Source organism: Anopheles darlingi, chromosome 3 (assembly GCF_943734745.1).
Source record: "Anopheles darlingi chromosome 3, idAnoDarlMG_H_01, whole genome shotgun sequence".
NCBI classification, from domain to species: Eukaryota; Metazoa; Arthropoda; class Insecta; order Diptera; family Culicidae; genus Anopheles; species Anopheles darlingi.
In genome coordinates, this window is record NC_064875.1 from 65,882,843 (window position 1) to 65,900,967 (window position 18,125).

The 18,125-nt window shown below is 50.8% G+C and overlaps 3 protein-coding genes across 3 annotated transcripts; all 3 read left to right on the forward strand.

Moving 5' to 3' along the window:
* The first annotated feature begins 926 nt into the window (after positions 1-926).
* On the forward strand, positions 927-3,742 carry LOC125955714 (uncharacterized). The gene is made up of 2 exons (XM_049686858.1): positions 927-1,328; positions 1,960-3,742. The coding sequence occupies exons 1-2, from the start codon at positions 1,240-1,242 to the stop codon at positions 3,740-3,742; spliced, it is 1,872 nt and encodes a 623-aa protein (XP_049542815.1). The 5' UTR covers positions 927-1,239.
* A 4,921-nt stretch (positions 3,743-8,663) lies between these two features.
* Positions 8,664-13,236, forward strand: LOC125955716 (uncharacterized). Its single transcript, XM_049686859.1, has 2 exons — positions 8,664-8,723; positions 12,328-13,236. Exons 1-2 carry the CDS (start codon positions 8,664-8,666, stop codon positions 13,234-13,236), a joined length of 969 nt encoding a protein of 322 aa, XP_049542816.1.
* Positions 13,237-15,008: 1,772 nt separating this feature from the next.
* LOC125955314 (mucin-5AC-like) lies at positions 15,009-16,199 on the forward strand. Its single transcript, XM_049686431.1, has one exon. The coding sequence runs from the start codon at positions 15,219-15,221 to the stop codon at positions 16,113-16,115; it is 897 nt and encodes a 298-aa protein (XP_049542388.1). The 5' UTR covers positions 15,009-15,218; the 3' UTR covers positions 16,116-16,199.
* The last annotated feature ends 1,926 nt before the right edge of the window (positions 16,200-18,125 follow it).

Here is an 18,125-nt window from a genome sequence, read left to right on the forward strand (position 1 = left end):
TCGCGAATGTGGATTTCGGAACGAGTTCTCGGTCGTTTCGGGTGGTGCTGGTGGCGGTGATGGTGCACGGATCGGTCTCTTTTGTGGTTGCCTCATAGTTCCACGCTACACATCCCAAACGATGTGCCAGATATCTCGGTTTTGGGCACACTCGAGCGCTATATTTGCGAGATAGAAACTGAAAAGCCGGGAACCAAGTTCGAGGTGACAATGCCAAATCAGAATGGTGATTGTGCACTCTCGTACCTTCTATCGTTGTTTGTCTAGTTCCGATGGGAGCTGTACTAGATGAAATGCCCCGTGGTGCCCCGTGTGTCGTACGGCAATTATACGCTTCACGGTATCGTACACTTCCAGCTCGCTGGCTGCTACTCTCACCCTTTGGGATCTCTAATCTTCCTCAATGGGGGTTGCTTGTTCGGTCGGTGGTTGGTGCGAGGTGCGCGATTTGAAGACGCACCTTGGCTGTCACGATTTTGAACAGTAGATAACACTTTACCAGGCGCGGTGGTTGGCGTGCGCATCGCACCGGAAGAGTCGTCACTCGGTACAATGAATCGACGAAGTCACAGACAGAAGCTGCGAGAAAAGCCATAAAGCCCGTACTGAAAAGGGCTGCCTAAGGGAGTTGTTTACTACTGTTGATATCTGTATCTACATTTCTAGCCTCAGCTGCAGCTTTCCAGCAATTAACTGCTTCTTTGCGTCAAAATCCAATACCTGGCGTTGGTAACAAATATTCCGACAGCCCCTATGCATCTCTAACCAGTCGATGCGGCCCTGTGGTGGGAAGCGTATTCCATGAAATTATGTACCAAGTAAGTCACGCGGCCATCGACGCAGCCATCGAATCGCGCTGGCGCTGCATAGCAAAAGCGGTACGCGTCGTATGCGCGTATGCGAGACAGAGGGAAGGTCGGACGGAGAGGACGAAAGGAGTTTATGACCCGAATCTCAATCCGTACGCCAAGGTGGGCGCGTCTTGTGCGCACTTCAATCGTGACAGTTTTGCGGTGCCAGTGAACACGGCCGGTGCGGAATCCGAACACCTTTTTTGTGACAGTAGCACCTGCCAACGGGTATTATTCATGTGTTAGCCAAGGGTTGTTTCTTGGTGTACTGTGAGGACGCTGCACGAGAGTGCGTAAATCATTCGGGTAGCGATGGCCGTATGAATTTTCCAAAACTACAAGTGACTGCGTACTTACTGGGGAGTAGTGAATTTTACTTGGAGCAACAATGTTTAACGACAGGAAACTTACGCCCGGACACGGGTTCGTGAAGGCGTACAGCAACAACTGGCTATCACACCTTGGATCCGTTTACAAGTGAGACAAAATTACTTTTACGGTCTTGTTTCTGAATGTTTCTAGTTCGTAAAAAGAGTTTTTGAACTTCTACTTATTAACGAGTTAGCAATGGTTCTTATAGAATTTAGCATATTTAGCAGAGGATTATTTTATATATCTCGTTCATACTTTAGTTGTGGTAACTAAAAATCCACAATTGCTCGATAAATCTTACTCTATTCGCACCAACTTTCTTTCTGGAACGTTCATACACAAAGACACCTGCGTTCCGTAATTAGTTCAGAGATTAGCCATGGTACGGTGCACTTAGAAAGTGTTGACATTTCAATGCGACCTTCCAGTGCGCGACAATTCGCTGGACCGTGGCGTGATTGAACCAAAGCGAAACCCCACCCATTTCTTATTTACTTACTTACTTATCCGGTGCTGCAATCGACGAGCGCTCTCGACCTGCCACAGAAGATTCCTTCACCGCTCGCGATCGAGCACCCACCAGCTCAATAGTCCAGCTATTCTGGCGTCAATGTCGATACCGTCGCTCGTCGCTCGAGGGGCCTACCACGCCCTCTCTGTCCATCCGGAAGGCCTAAGAAAATTTTATAGACTAGAACTTTATAGAATGTCTATTCCGTCTATTTTACGCCAATAGATACGAATCACCAAAGGATGTGCTTCGCAAGCCGAACCATCAGCATCGCAAAATCGCCCTGTACAGCATCCTGGCGATGGCGTTCGTTGCCTTCTTTACACTCTTCATGATCGTGCACGAAGCGGACCGCAAAATGCGCCGGCAGGTGATCGTTTCGAGCTTCGACAACGAAACAGCGATCGAACCGAGTGCCGGTGGGCTCAATACCCTGCTGACGACGCCGTTTTCGTCCTCCAGTATGGTGAACCGTACTGCTGGACAGGAGACCGCGGCCAGCCAGGAAGCAAGCGAAGAGATGTCCATATCCAGCCACCGCGAACCACCGTCATCGAAACGAACGCGTCGGCTACGGTACTACGGTGAGGACGAGGGTCGTTTACATGTCAGCCGTGACCAGCTAGTACTACATCCGGCGCGTACACTGAATCCACCAGCACCCCAGCTCGTATCGAGTGAAAGGCAAGCATCGGCAGAAGTAGTTGTGGCTTCGCGTCGCTTTGATGAAGCTGATCAAGCGAAACCCAAACCATTCCACGTGAAACTGCAAGGGCCTGTTCCGGTTGGCTTTCAGCAACAGCAACAACAAACACAACAGGATCACCACGATTCTCGCATGAATCGTTCGGTGGATGGCATCGACTGGGGTGCGCTCAACATCCAGGACGTTATCCGTCAACTAACACAGGCCAAGAGGCAACAGCAACAGCAGCAGCAGCTCTACTACCCCTACAAAGCCACCGCCGACCAGCCCTCCGAGTTTAACCATCCCGTGTACCAGAACCATCGCGTCAAGTTCACCGGAATCTATCGGCATCCGCGAAAAAATGGTGACATTACGACGCTCTTTGGTGCGGCCTCGAACCGTCCTCAGGAAGTTCGTCTACAGGCACCGCAGCTCATTAATCAGCAGCTCCAGCACGTGATGCCTGATCCGCTGTACAACTTTAAGCCGCACGATCCGAGCGATGTGAATCTGCTGGCGACGGAACAGTTCCGATTCGCTCCACAGGAGCAACAGCAACAGCAACCAAGGCAGGGAATGCCGTTCTCTGTCATGTTGAACCTGGAACCGATGCCCATCGTTGGCAGGCCCTCACAGCACCAGCACCAGCAGCAGCGATACAGGAAGCGGTTCCAGAATCAATATCGAAATCAACGCTACCTTGGCCAACCGTGGAATGTGGGGCCCGGGGCCGAGCAGTCGTTCGCTCAGCTGTCACCGTACCGGGCGCGCCCAATACCGAACAATCCCTACGGTGGAAGTGGCGAATACGAAGATCGGGAAAATTATTTTCGACGGACAGGACATCAGCAGCTGCAGCAGCAGCATCGGCAACAGCAACAACAACAGGGCATACCGGCATTCGCTAGCCCTCTGATCGGTCCCGGACGACTGATGATCCACTTTAACATCTTCCCCAAGCAACAGCCCGCTACGGCGCAACGCAAATCGGAAGTCGCGTTCGCTTCCACTGAGCTAAACACCTGGGAAGAACACACACAGGACCATCCAACTCCTCCTAGTGCACTCACCACCCTACAACCGACGATTCCATCGCCCTGGATTGGTTCACTGATCGGCGCCCAAGATGCACAGTCATCGGTGACCACGCCAACGACCACACCGACACCCACGGTGGAGGTCATCAAATCGATCGAAATACCGACGCAGATCAACTTCGATCACGTACCGCTCGGGCGGCATCCCCCCTCACCACGCCCACCAAAGTACCACCACAATCCTTGGGCGGGCGATGAAGCGATCTGGGGGAAGCAGCAATAGACGCCAAAAAAAGGGAAACTGTTTCACTTTCTCTCTCGAAGCACAAAGATGAGGAACCTGTCGAAACAAGAATATGTCAAGGCAGCATTTGAAGGTGATCAACAAAGGGCCGCTGAATTTCGTATTAGTTTATGCGATTACTAACACTATAATCGATGTTATTAAGAGTAAAAGATTACATTTTAAGGTCCAAAACTGTATGTTCAACTAAAGATTAGCTTAATGGCCGGGGGTTTGTGCATTAACAGTGAATCATAAAATTTATGAAAGTTACTGCAATCGTCGGTGAATGTTGCAGCATAAGTAGTATAATCAGCAATTAACAGTTGTATGTTAGGAGTGTAAGATGGGATGGTTTAGTGTTTTGTATTTTGTATTTATCACAACAAAACGCGAATGCAACTATTTCTTCTGTACTTGATTACTTCCTAGTGCTATCTATGCCTCCCTCTCTTTCTGTTTTAATAAATGTGTTTAAAATAAATGGAAAAAATACCAAAATACTGAATCAGCTAGTCGTGAAGTTCTGTTGATTTACTGCCGAAATGTTATTCCCAAATACCACATAAACCATTTGCTAAATGAACACAACTACCGAGTTCCACGGAAGAAGCATTGTTTTGATTAACGTCAATCTATAGTCCGCTCCGACTGCTTCGATACATCACCGTTAATGGATTCCGTTTGGCCGTGCCCGAGTTCAAACCGACGACGGTCGACGGATATTATTAATCTTCGCGAAACGTCCACACCCTTCTGCACCATTTCCCATCGTGGCCCCTCCCGTAACTCGCCGTCGAAATTTGCCAAACGGACACTCGGGCTGATGCTGTTCGGGCTGCTGGCACCCAGGCAACGATGAAACCGAAAGTTGCCAGCAACCCGGTAGCATGTGACATTGAGACTAGACTAGTCGTTTTTGTTCGTCGATTGGTATCATCCAGTTCCTGGATGGGTATCCCCCCGCTCCCTATGCCGTGCAAGGCCCACCAAGGGGTCAGTGAAACGTATTTCATTCCCATTATCCGCAGCCGGACGACAGGCAACTGTCCGCACAGCATGGCGAACGGACGGACGCTTTCGTGCTATTGATGACCTTCGACAAGCAGTAGCTTCAGTATGGTCGGTCCCACACAACCACACCTATAGGATCGGTCGGATCGACCGCCAGATGTTGACCCTCGACACGGGGGCAAGGATGAAATTATGGACCCCCCCCCCCCGCCCCTACCCCATTTCCTTATCTTCTTCCCCCGCACCCCGATCACACGGAGACACACTGAGGTTCGACATTGATTTATTGTCTTTTGCGCCCCTGAAACTCGGTGCGGTGGCAATAGTGCAACGCCGCCTGGAGGCCACTGTCCCTCGACAAGTCCTCCGACAAGTTCTTGCCCGCTTGCGCCGACGATCATCGAAATTAAGGGACGATCGACGACTCATAAGCTAGCAAGCATAAAGAAGCTACAGCGACAACGCGACAATCGCGCTTCATCGGCATAACGCAACGCATTCCGGGCGATTCGTCTTCCCGGCTTCTTAATCGGGAATTTCCGCCACAGCCACAGCATCGCTGTACATGGTGTACCCGATCAGGCAGTCAGGCCAGCTCGGGTCATTAAATGTAAAACGCAAGAAGTACATTAAAACCGTCTTATCGTTTCTCTCCCCCTTGATATGGTGTGGTCATCGTAACCAATAACATGTAATGTGTGCAGCAGTTGCGATTGCTCTTCACGACATTCGAAGCTCGAGACACCAACGCCATTCAACAACCCAGGAGGAGGGGTCATCAGATCATCACAAACTGAGGTCGCTGACGACGACGACGACGACGACGATGAGAAACCAGAAACCGGAACGGAATCGTCTGTTGATCTGGTGACTGTGGTCGGGCCTGGGTCCAAATATGGATCCACCAACCTAATCTGTTGGTTCCCCCCGATACGCCTGCGCACGACAGCATACGAACGCATCTCGCACACCATGCGCCCGAGGAGTTCAAAATAAACTCCACACAAACACGGATCTGCGGGCCGAGCGAGAATTTTGCGCTTTCTGTGGCGCGGTGGGTGAATCCGTTACTAGAATGTCTGCCACCGATTGTCCGGTTGGTGCCCCCTGAAAATCCAAGCGAAACGACTCTGACTCACACACTCCGCATCATCGCCAGGTATCAAAAGCAAAAAAAACCAAACCCCAAAAACCTGATCTGCTGCTGCAGAACGTCCCCTCTTATCTGTCGATGGGTGGACTTCGATTCGGCACTGCCGGTGATTCGGATTTAATTCCATTTCGAACTGGTTTCCACGTAAACTGCGCAGACGAAGACTTGGCAGAATACGACATGTCATCGTGGTCGGATCGAGCTGCAGCAGCTTAGGCCCACTGCTGGTTGAGTTGAGGAAGATAACTTATTCAAATGCGAGCAGCGCGCGTCATCAAACCTTGGAGTGTGTGTTAGTTTGATCCATAATTAGAAAACCCAAAACAAGAAAACTAAAAACAAATAAGAAAAAGACGCTTCGAGTGACCGAAACTGGATGCCAAAGCTTCCAAACAACACCTCATTCCGTTAAGCACACTCAATCGGCTCAAACCGACTTTCGGTGCCCCGGGCTTTTCACACGATTTTGGCCGGTTGGCCGTGGAAAACGCTGGGATTCGTCTCTGGAGGAGAGTGCTACATTCTCCGGGCTAGCCAAGCCAAGTGCTGCAACGTGCGCTTTGCCTTAATCACCGACAAATCATCCTCTCTTTGCACACGACCTTGATCCAGTTGTGGCCCCGGGTGTCGGTTTCGGTTAGGTAGTCGATTCCAAAGTTCCCCGAAATGAAATGCCCGGTTGTGGTTCAGAATATTTTAGAAAGGAAAAACCGCGCCGAAAAACCAAACTGCCGACGCTTCAGGTCTGCCTGAGAGTTTTCTCACCCGAGCAATCGTGGCACTATCTCGGTTCCATGGACCAGAAGACCAGACCAGTCCAGGTCAGGCCAGTCCGTTCGGTCATCGCGGATTGCACCGAGAGTGCAACTGCAATTTTCGTTCGCTTTTTTTTGGTGCAGAGTCCATTGGTGTGGTGGCATAGTGATGATGGCGGTGATGCAAGAGATCAGATCGATGATCAGATGCACCGGAAGAGTGCCACCTTCCCCCATAAACACCCTCGCTGGTAATGGTGACCTCTCCGCGAACGAAGCGTTAATTAAACTGGATTTGGCCCCGGCCCCGAGTCGTCGAGGTTTGTGTTTTTACAGCCTGGCGTGGCAAGCTGAGCCTCCCCCCTTCTTCAACCTGTACCCCTTGTTCTGCAGCCCTTGGTAACTTGGTGATTGAGTTCCGCTTTTTATGACCGGTGCGCCCGTGTCTGACCTTCAGTGCAATTTACGTTCCATGAGATTAATTGAATGAAAAACTGCAAAGAAAAACTGAAAACTCCCACTAACACACGCCACTGACCACCCCATCCTCTTCCATAGCATCAGCTCCTGCAAGGGATGGCGTTACGTTCGACGGTTACGGTTTTCCTCCAAGCAGCCTCCGAGCGGCGAATCAAACGGATAGGTATGGGCGAGAATCATAAGCGAGTCCCTCCGCTCCACCACCACCCCCACCACCACCACCACGGGCTTATTGTTTTGGGGTAGCTTATCTCAATTTCCGCGCTCCGCACTTACCAGCCCCGAGACCGAGACCACGGGCGCGCCCTCATACCGAAGTGCAATCCGTTATGTGCCGCAGTTAAATTAGCTGATGGTCAAATTAAATGCCCCCCCCCCCCCCCACCGTTACCTTTGTGGAGGTGCTGATCCCCTCGCTGGCAGCCTTGTATGCCCGTGCCCCGAAGACTCATGACACCGACTTCGATCGACCTAGCGGCCGTCGGATTTGAAGCAATTCTCGATTCGTTCGAAGGGTTCGTCACTTTACGCTCAAGTCTTTCGTTCCAGCTTACTTTGGTAGCCGATGGTGGAAATGATATATTTCGCAAAATTAAAAGGGTTTGAGGAATTTTTTTCGATGAACAATTTGGATTAGAATGGAAATAGACAGAATATTTCACGATTTTTACTCACTCAGACCAGAGAAGGAGCTTCTCAATTGACGTCGAATATTCTTCTATTCCATCATCACCTGCTTGCTGTACATCTTGCTGTGTTAATCCCGTGCACTACTTTTCCTCGCTGCTGCAACTCACCGACTACTGGCCTGTGGCTGCTAGATGCTACAGTCAATAATGCAGTATAACAGTCAAGGTAAGAGTGTTCTACGAAGGTTGCGAACCTACATTCCACTGGCATATGCAGTGCCGTAGTTGATTCTAACGATGATTTTAATGTGCTATTCACACCGGAATGGGCGCCATAAATGAGGAGCACTAGAGAACGGCCACAGAAGTCACACCATGGCCGCTGGAGGAAAATTGAAATTACCGAGACCGAGAGAGGCGTTTGATTCAACATTTGCTGATGCTGACACCTTCTTCGTTTTCTCACTGACGTGTAGCGCTGAGCTATGGATGGAATTTGGCAAGCTTGAATTGTCGGTTGATTTACTGCCAGCCAGCCGGTGCACTAGTTTCAGATTCGCTAACGGTCCAACCGCCACGTGAACCTGGGGTGGGGGTGGTCGAAAATTAGGCAGAAATAGATGCTGAAAGAGATAGAGAGAGAGAGGCAGAGGGAGAGGTACCACTGGATCTGATTTAAATATCGTTCCATGTGAAACGGTTTTAATTAAGTCAACCTCCAGAAAACGGCTGGACAATAGGCGTACTAAGCACCAGAGAGTCTCCGTCTTTGGTGTCTTCGGGGGTTTGCGTTATTGATTGCATCTGGTTCTGGATTCCGTTCGCGAGTCTGTCCACGAATCCCCATTTCTGCATGCCTCTCGCAAGGTCGTGATGCCAATTTTTTCGCGATGCATCGCGATAAGACCCTCACCACCACGACGAGCGATAGCCATTCCGCGTCTAAGGCGGTAAGTTATGACTCTTTGTTGTGGCGCGCGCGCGCGCGCACGGAACTTTGCACACCCAGACCAGAACCAAGGGGCGGAATGCAGATTATTTTATTAAATTTAGCGCAAAGCTCGTAAAGCTCGTAATCAATGTAAAGCGCGGCTCTTGAAGCGAGGAGGTGAGTAGAAAAAAAAAAATATTTAAAACAATTAATTATGCCGACTGCAAATGAGTGTGTGTGTTTCGAGAGAAATAACGATAAAGCCATCAGAGGGCTTGTCTGTTTTTCCGGTCTATGCCTGTTTCATGCTCAGCTCAGTAGACCTATTGTGCAACGTTATTCCCACATTTCCGAAACGCCGTGAACGCCCCAAAAAAAACCATCCAGCATAGAATGATGATCACCGACGTTGGTTCGGGCTTTTTGCGAACGACACCTCCTTTCGGACACTAGAATTAAATTCGTTAATCATCACCACCACGCGGAAGTTGGCCACATCAGCCAATTTGTACAAGGCGAGAACATGCATTCGCTTCCCCCTGCCGTGGGGTTCAGCTAAATGACTGGGAGGAGTAATGAGAATATGGGAGAGTCGTCGGCTCATAATTGTACACAGCACACGGGCGGTTGATTTCGGTGCTGTTTAATCATTTATGAGCCGCTCAGAAGTACCCTCTACCTGCTGTAGCCCCGGGGGAACGTAGCGGCCAATCGGCAAATATTAATCGGGCGCAACAAGAGAGGGACAGTGAATTGAGCAAACGATACTGATGAGACCAAAGTGCCACAATGTAGCTGTAGTAGCAGGGTGATGAGAAGAAGATCCGCGGTAGAGTGACCGGTGACTTAGAAATGTTAATCCAAATCCCTCACCCCGAAGAGATGATCTTCGTCGGCCAGCATTTCTTCATGCTGCGAACTCATGTTTCAACACTGTGCCAATTGTGCGAGCTTTGCGAAAACGAGGGATTGTGCTAGTATGAGAGGATCATCTACATCTTGTTTGATCGAGAAATTGGCTGAAATACTGTTGAAAATTAATGGAAATGAAGAAGTGATTTAAGAATCAATAGATTCCCCTTCAATGTACTGATTGGCATAGTCCAGTAGGGTTCGAGGATGTTAGAAAAGCTTCTTTTGCAAAAGAAATCCTTCTCCATTTTCTCAAATATTGTTGGAACTCCTCTACTAGGGAGGGATAGAATTAACGATAATGTCTTCTGTTGATGGTGTCTTTCCCGTGGAAATTCCCATTGGACATTTAGACTCTCCTTGTCTAAGTTGAAGGAGAACTTCAGACACAAAAAAACTGAAGGATGTGATGAGAAATTTACACCGTCTGCCAACAACAGTTCAATTGCTGGCCTATGTGATCATAAACGAGTTGCGTCTACAGTACTTCTGCCTGTTCGCATCATCATGCCAGGTCAATGGTCAAGTCAATACGAGTTCATATTACCGTAGTGAGTCCATCTTAGTCGTTTCAAGTCGACATTATTTCCACAAATGTAATGCTGCTACTGTTGCTGCTGCTGCCGATGATGATGATGATGATAATGATGGATATCGATCAAGTTCCTGGCGTGACGAAATGGATGAGCGTCCATCCATCCAACCAAACTCCGACAAAACCAACACGGCCAATACATGCCATAAATTATGACCGAGTAATTGAGGCAACGCAATGGCATCGCTTTTGCTGCCATTGCCACCAAGTAACCATTGCTAAGAAGTTTTCAATTTTCCAACTCTTCACGATACGAAACTTCCACTGACCCCCTCCTGCAACAGGGCACACCGCGGCCCACCGAGTGCTGAACTCCACAGAACGAACTCCGCCACCAAATACAATGGGTAATAAAGTCGCAAAACATTAGAAGCCTCTCGTCTCGGCTGGGGTGCTCGGTGTGACTGCAGTCGACCGACGGTCCCTTCACTCGCAAAAAACAAAAAAACAACAAGAACAAGAAGCACCATCGAGGTACTCCCACCCTCGGCGACCGGGTGGGAGAGAGTGGCCACATCTGAACCATCCCCACGGGGGAGGGAAGGAAGGGAGGGAGGACCACCGAATGTTGATTAAAACCAAACGTACCGCCCGACGGTCAGCTCAGTTCACTTGCGCTGGACAACCGGGAACGATCGCCCTGGAAAAAAAAACCGAAAACGTGCAGCAGCAACGTTACTTGGAAGGAAAGAAGTCCTCGAATCCTCCAGATCCTGGCGCAGGAAACGTCACGCCAAGTGCAGTGCAAAAGTGTTGTGTGTCGTAGGCGCTAATCGATCGATCGAGAACGGCCGCGACTTAATCGTCGTTAGGCAACATGGTAATTGACCTGCGAGGATCAGATCAGGTCGCTTGAGTTTCGTATCGTGTGTGTGTGTGTGTGTGTGTGTGTGTGTGTGGACCTCTGCTACCTACGTCCAGTGCTGCATTCCGGTAGCACTACGGGCGCCAATCCAATCAGTAGCAGTGTTGAGTGAGACTGAAAGTGATGCAAATGATGGTCCAGTAGAGGTCATAATCCCCCCCGTATGCGCTCTGGTCGTGCTGACGGATTGACGGATTGCCGCCCAACCGATGCTCTGACACTAACGGTCTCGTTGATCCGTCTGATGGATGGTGTGCACTGTACTGTGTCTGCCAGTGTGTGTGTGTGTGTGTGTGTGTGTGTGTGACTAAGGCTTGAAACAAATGATACCCTCCATTAGGGCTCCGTTTGAATACTGCTCCGCGGTCGTTTCGTCGTGTGATAAAAGGTCGCGACCACGAGGAGTAACTCGGAAGGGACCTTACATAAGAGAAGGCGGCGTCGCCTTCGGACGGATCTGCTTGCCGGTGGCAAGTGATCGATCGTCACTCGCGCCTGGCCAAAGGGCCCAGGGTACGCGCCGCCAGTTTCTTAATCTCCATCCGGATTCGCTTTCGACAGACAAACAAACAGACGAGTTGAGTTCTTGGTCGAACAATACCCTCTGCAATCTGTTAGGCGCGATACCGGAGATGTCATGCTAAACGGACGGAATTCGGGTTTTCAAGTTTTATGGTGATTGTGTGGAATGTGCTGCTGTACTCCGTCCACGCACCGGGCTCCAAAAATACCAAACCGCCGTGGTGGTGGTGACTTTTAGCTTCTTCGCCTACCTACCTACTCCGAATATGATTTGAAGATGCTTCTTGGCCTCATGGCCAAAGGCATGGGGGTTTGACTTGCAAATTGGAAAAACAAGAAGCGTAGCAGAGAAAACGAGTTCCGTATGATCTTATCCACCCTCCCGGTTCCCTCCGCAGGGACCACAAACTTTGGTTTTGTGCTTGGATCGCTTGCGAGACCGTGGAGTGATCGCGCATCCTAATGGAGGTTGCCCTAAGGGATGACCACATTTGCATAAAATATAGAGCCATTTTCCCGTCAATCCGGTTCCATCATCGGAGCGTATCAAAGATTCCGGGCAATTTGGTAGTACCGGCGGTGGCGGCAGCGGCGGCTGATTAGGAAGCTATTCGGTGGTCGTTTTCAGCTACATCCTGGAGGGAACCTTAATGGCAGAACACATTCTTCTACAACTCTAAAACAAAAATTCCTCTAATACGTCGTCTTATTCTTGTCTCCAACTTCTAGTCTCCAATGGTGCTGCTGCTACTCGCCGTCACGATTCTGGCCACCACCTTCTCCTCCGCCACTGCCCAGAACAGTGGCTACAACTACCCAAAACCGACCACCACCACTTCGGCCCCGTTCACGGGTTACAACTACCCCAAACCATCGAAACCCTTCAACGAAGGTTACACCTATACGACACCAAAGTGTCCACTGGTACTGCCGAGCACCAGTACGATCACGAGCACCTCGACGATCGTCTCGACGACGGTCCGCACGGAAACGTTACCCCCGCTCACCCAAACACAGACCCAAACCTCCACTTCCTTCATCACGCTACCACCGATCGTGCAGATCGAAACGTCCAGCGTCTTCATTACGCTCACGTCGACCGAAATCCAACCGACGACCGTTACCTCCCTCCTAACGACCACCTACTGCCAACCGAATAGCTATCTGCCACCACCACCGCCGCCTACGCCACCACCAAACACCTACCTTCCGGTCGAACCCCCGTCGAAGGAGTATCTTCCGGCGGCCGATGGAGCGCCATCACGGCAACCGAACGATGCCGTCATCCGCACATCGGTGGACCAGATCCAGAGGACCACGGAGCAGGGTAACGGTGCCGGTACCGGTACCGGGACATTCATTTCCACCTTCGTCAGCCAGCAGCAGCCGCAACAACCGCAGCAGCAGCAGCCAGGACCGATCAAGCGAGCTGCGCTCAGCTCGCCCAGGGACTCCTGGGAGCGTACGGAGTTGAACGAGGTAGCTGATGGTGGCCAGCAGCCGGCCATCAACATCATCTACCTGGATCGCCAATCCGGTGCCACGGCCAGAGGACAACCCTCGCCAGCGCTGATGAACTGGTTGCTCTGCAAGTTTAACCTTTCTAGCGGTACGTGCAATTCGGATGCAACAAACTAGCGGCCACCAGGGAGTCCATGAAGCAGGTGTGTGTGTGTGATTGTGATACTTGGTGGTAAACCAAACCGCTGCTCGCTGGGCTGAACTCGGGAGAAGATCCCTGAGGATAACAGCTGGAGCAAGAGTTGCATAGAAATGGCCCTGATTAGCCGTGTACGGCCAAGCGAGTACGTAGAGCGGAGGAGTTGTTGGAGATGCCAACCGGAAGTGACGCTGCGTTCCCTTTCCTTCCAGCTCCCGAATATGTATGTTTAAAATAATAAAGATGAAACCTATTTATACACGATCTACCTGGGATAAGGTTTTTTTTTTGGGGCGGGGGTGGGATGTTTGACAGTCGCGGACTCGCTAAAAATACGGAATACAAAGTGAGCGAACGACGCCCAAATGTCGATGTCTTCGGACAAATCGCGGCAAGGCGGGTGTGTGTGTGGGGCCATATTTTATGATAATGTCCAGCCAGGGGGCACACAATACTCTGCGTCTTATACTGGGCGTTGTCTGTGCGCTGTTCTTCTCTGTTCGCTTCTGTTGGTGTCCTCCTGGGCAGCCTTGATACCATATTTAACGATCACTCGCACACCACTCGCGAACCAGCGCTCGCCGGTCCAAATCCCGATCGATGGCAATTAGCCAGTCATTTAAAAGCACTTTTACAGCGTCCAAGAAGGTCCGGGAGGACCGGCTTTCCCTCTCTCTATCCCGCCGGTATCTCGCTCTGTCTGTCTCGTTGCTCACCTGCGCCAAAATGTCATACGACCACAGAAACTGGTCGGATGGGAATTTGGCCACGAATCCGAAACGACCACACCCAACCGAAAGACTACCACAACCCGGGTCGATGATCCCGGGAGAATGTTTTTTTTCTTTTCCTCGAGAATCGCCCAAAAATCGCGCTATCTACAGAATCTCTCCCGTGAATCCAGACCCCAGACCATTGTCCCCCCCAAAAAAAAAACACGTTCCTGTGGTCGAGGCAGGTTCTACATTAGATTCTCCTGCCAGGTGGACACCTGGTGCGAATACGCCAACGCCCTCACCACGAAAAAGGGACCAAAAAACGGGCAACTTATCAGTGGGATAACGATCGCGTGAGGCAAGCGCTGAGATAAGAGATGATCGTGTGTGCGTGCGTCGATTCGTTAGAAACGCAACGAAGGGAGATGTTACAAACCACTGGTGGATGAAATACTATCCGATCCGAGCATCCTTGATCGCCGATAAATCTGGAGCATCTTCACTAACCGGATCCAACGCGCGGCACCTGGTTGACATGGGTCTGTGTGTGTGTGTGTGTGTGTGTGTGTGGTTGACAACTGTCAAGGCAAACGGAGAGACATTGTAACGCCCGGCGAGGGAAGCAGATTCACTTTCTGCGTGCTCTGTGGTTTTGCGCGTTGATCGACAGCGAGAGGATCATGTTCGCCTCGCCAGCATCGCTAACCAACCATTGCGTGTCTTAAGCTACCTGAAAGACGATCTCGATCTCGTCGCTCGTTAGCGGCCTTTGAGCGGCCTCTGCGGCCTGCGTGGCTGGTGGAGACGCACGATCACGCGATCACGCGGTGGGGACGGTAGGTGATCGTCGAGTCGCTCGGCTCGACGATCGTCCGTTCGGTTGCGGTTCGTTCGGGTTTATGTAACGTTCTGGTTCGTGCGTTCGTGTTCGCGCACCGCGAGGATCATCCGCTAACGCAGCATCCGCATCCGCGTCGCGATCGGCGTCTGAATCGATCTGTTCTCGTCGTGAAGATCGTCGGCCGGTCGGTATAAAAGCGGAACGTTCTGGGGCGGTCCGGAGATAGTATGGCTTAGAGCGTGCCACAGTGCGCCGAGAAGTCGTGAGTCGCTTCGCTTTCGCCAGGATAATCGAGAGTCTAGTCAGTCAGTCAGTGAAGGGAGACCAACCAACCCAACTGCGTGTTGATCGTGATCGTTAGTGTGTGCGTGCGTTTAACGTGTGTCACGTGTTAAAGGACAGCATGATGAATCTGGCAGCAATAGCAGCGGTGCTGGCGTTAGGCCTGTGCGGGACCATCTTCCCGGTTGCGGCCGTTCCGTTCGATGGATACGAATATCCGGCCCCCGACAACCAGCTTACGTACCCGGCCTGCGTTCCCAGCACCTCGATCGTCACCTCGACGATCACCAAACCGACGACGCTCGTGCGGACCGACTACCGGACGGTCACATCGACCAAAATTGTCCCTACAACGACAACCGCCACCATCCGCCAGACCGTTACCGATGTTCAGTATGATACGGTCACGCAAACGCTGCCACCGGTGACCTCGTACCGTACGGATACCCGTACCCTTACCGTGACGTCACGAACCGTCGATACGTCCTACTTCACCGAGACGATCCCGGTCACGCAAACGCTCACCAGAACGCAAACGAGCATCCTGACGATGCCGGTGACGCGCATCGTTTCGACGACCCTCACGGACACCGTTACCAGTACCTCGGTACCACCGGCCATTACCCGTTTTAACACGATCACCAAGACGCTCACGTCGACGCGCACGGATACGGAAACGTTGACCGATACCCTGACCAGCACGCTCATCAAAACGACGCCCGTGACGCAGTTCCGCACGAAGACGGATACGCGCACCGTCACCCAGACCGTACCGCAGATCGTTCCGACGACCGTAACCAGCACGAAGGTGGAACGATCGACGGTGACGCTGCCCTGTAACGATCGCCAGTATCTGCCACCACCGCCAGCAGCTACCTGTCCACCACCAAACCGTGACTATCTGCCACCGCAGCAGGCGCCGCCACCGCCAGCACCCTCCAACTACGTACCGGTGCAAGCACCGAGAAAGGACGTTTCGTATCTGCTTGGCCGCAAGAACCTCTTCCAGTTGCTCTAATGGGGGGAATGGCGATCCGTATGGTTTTGTATTCATGCGCCACGAGAAACACGTTACTAATAAAGAGATAAAAACCAATTGGCCAACCAACGTGATCTGTATCGCTCAGTGTTTGTTCGTCTGTTCGCTTTCTCTATGGAACCTTGGGGGAGGGGAGGTTCATCCATGGCTAGCGAGCGCATGTGCTAATGACGCACCGCAAGGTTGTCCAAGGCATCCCACTCGCCGTCGTCGTCGTCGTCTTCGTCGTCGGACCAAAAAGGTCGTCAATATCATATGGCATTCCGGTTCCGCGGCAAAATACCAAACAGCTCGGTTTTCCAGATTACGAAAAACCAGATCATCATCGGGGTATTTAAGATGAGCATGAGATATTTTCCACCCAGCGACACACACACACATACACACACAGGTGGACACACGCACCTGGGCCCAAGGTCGATGCCGAAATGCCGAAGCGGTAGATCCAAGAGCGGATTCCGCTGCATTCCAGCGGTCCACAGCTGAGTCGGATTTCGGAAGCCCCGGAATAAACAAAAAAAAAAAAGAAACGCAACCAAGATAACCGACCTCGGGCGCCTTTTTGGGGCTGACCGATTCGGAATTGGAAATTATGTAAAGTGACGCACGATGGCACGGGTGGCAGCTTCCTCCGAACACGATCGTCACTCGTCGTCGTCTGTCTTACTAGTCAATACCACCGCTACCAGTGTTATTTGGGCGAGTGAGCGATCGCGAGAACATAAACCAATTAGACGGCATTTAGTGGGAGGGGGGGAGGGAGGTGAATGAGGGGTGACTGTTCGCCAAACCGGCCTGATGGACTGAATTGATCTTCCTAATCAGGGTGGAGCCTCTTGGGTCTCAATTAGTCGCCCCAAAACAAAACGCCTCAATCAACGTCTTGATCGCTGGGCGCCAAGTTGAAAATAAGCTTCGATCAAGGTCCTTATTGAATGGTGGGTGCGGACGTAGTGCGGAGCAGCGCGGTGCGGTGAGCTCGACCATCTGCCGTGGAAGCGACGAACCCAATGCATTGGAGGTTCGTTCGTTATCCTGGCACCGGACTTTAACGCGGTGGCCGCAGTGACCTTCTTCTCGTGGGGTCGGTAAGCCAGCGAGCTTAAGCCAAAGGTCGAGGATTTGGCAGCAGGATGGGTTGGGTTTTGCGACCGACGGAACATTAATTGCATCGATAAATAAAGCTCGATGCTTTTAGCAGCAGTGCGCCCTGCAAGCAGTTCCCAGTAGTCTGCATCCTTTTTGTCATCTCACACCATTACGTGGAAAGAGCCGAAATGTATGTTTCAAGAGGGCTGGTTAACTCGGGGACAATATTTCAAGTTGGCTTCTCTCAAATGGTCTCTGATATCGATTGCTGGCAATGGATTGATGAGTTTACCGTGACATCATCATTAACGGAGTGTGCGAAATGGGCAAATGGATACGTTCTCTTTTGTTGTTTTGGCGAAACAATACAACTTTTATCTCCGTGTATGTCATACTGAACAAACACTTTTGTAAAAGAGTGTATCAGGCGTCGGAGAAAGTGTATAAACAAAGATTAATCCATGGCAACTGATGCCATCAGGTATCAAAGGAAGCATGGAATGGCTAAATTTACATTTTGCGGCGTCCATCGGGGCTCCGTTCTGGACCATCTGGATCAGAGAAATTCATGGTATCTATGCTCGTTTGCAATCTGTGTGAAGCATACAGAACGTTTCAAATTTCCATCAAAATGCGGGGCGTTTTCTATAAGTGAAAATCCTGTATAAGGATTAAAATAATAAACCGAAACACACATTTTGGTGAATAAATATTAAATTGAAGAGTTACATAAAGATATTGCATCTTTATACGTAGATGTATGCGTTTTTATCACGACCATCTCTAAACATCGGTCCGTAAAATGTGTATAAAAGTGTCACTTCTATTTTAATCTACCGTATATCCTTTACCGTATCGTATACGGCACCATTATGAAACGTACTATACATAAATCGTATC